Source organism: Micropterus dolomieu, linkage group LG07, assembly GCF_021292245.1.
Source record: "Micropterus dolomieu isolate WLL.071019.BEF.003 ecotype Adirondacks linkage group LG07, ASM2129224v1, whole genome shotgun sequence".
In the NCBI taxonomy this organism is placed as follows: domain Eukaryota; kingdom Metazoa; phylum Chordata; class Actinopteri; order Centrarchiformes; family Centrarchidae; genus Micropterus; species Micropterus dolomieu.
The window spans coordinates 1,761,129-1,762,046 of NC_060156.1; the positions used below are offsets into that span (position 1 = coordinate 1,761,129).

The following is a 918-nucleotide window of genomic DNA, read 5'->3' on the forward strand; positions in this document are numbered from 1 at the left end:
TTAGATTTGACAGAACAACTTCTTCAGATGTTTAGAGATTTCTTTCATTTTTAGTCCATATATAATTGGATTGAAGAGAGGATGATACAAAACCCCTTGTAAAGTCATTATAAAACGTACAGTTTTTGGAAAATCAGATCCCAGTCGAACTATCATGACATCATATGCACACAAACAGGAAAAGCTAACTAAAACTATCACGTGTGGTAAACAGGTCTGTGCAGCTTTTTTCCTGACTTCTTTACAACTTTGACAGGATATCACAAGTATTCTGGTGTATGTAAAAAGTATGAAGAGAAAAGGGAAAAGAGCAATGTTTACCAGAGCAAACATACCAAATAAAGAGAGTGTTCTGGAAGTCACACAGTGGAGACTGTAAATAGAATTGTTACAAAAAATTGCATTTAAAGATAAATTACAGAGTTTTGTTTTAGCACTCAGTATTACTGAGACTGTGATCTGACAAGCAGGCACAAGCCAAGCTAAACCCAGCATAATACTCACTCTGGCTCTTCTCATGATAGTTGGATATTGCAGAGGTTTACATATAGACACATATCTGTCATAGGCCATGGCTGCCAACAGAAAGAATTCTGAACCACTTAAGGAGTAGTATAGAAAAAACTGAAAGAGACAGGCTGAATATGATATGATCTGTTTTTCAGATAAAAAGTCAATTAACAACCCTGGGTACATAGCAGTGCTGAATACAACAGAGTTCAGCAGCAGAGCTGCAATGAAAATGTACATCGGCTCATGAAGGTTCTTGTGTATCCAAATAAGGCACACAACGGTGACATTAAAGAAGATTATCATAATATATACTGTAAACATTATAAAAAAATAAAAATACCTGTATTTGCCCATTTCCTCATATCCACCAAGAGTTATATATGTTAAATTTAATCCGTCATCCAT

The 918-nt window shown here is 35.1% G+C and overlaps 1 protein-coding gene across 1 annotated transcript; it reads right to left on the reverse strand.

Annotated features, from left to right (window-relative positions):
• Positions 1-918, reverse strand: LOC123974036 (olfactory receptor 11H2-like). The gene has a single exon (XM_046054453.1). It carries the CDS (start codon positions 916-918, stop codon positions 1-3), a length of 918 nt encoding a protein of 305 aa, XP_045910409.1.

What these genes read in the sequence shown, in the direction of transcription:
- LOC123974036 (XM_046054453.1), bottom strand. Translation starts at nt 918, where the DNA reads ATGGATGACGGATTAAATTTAACATATATAACTCTTGGTGGATATGAG.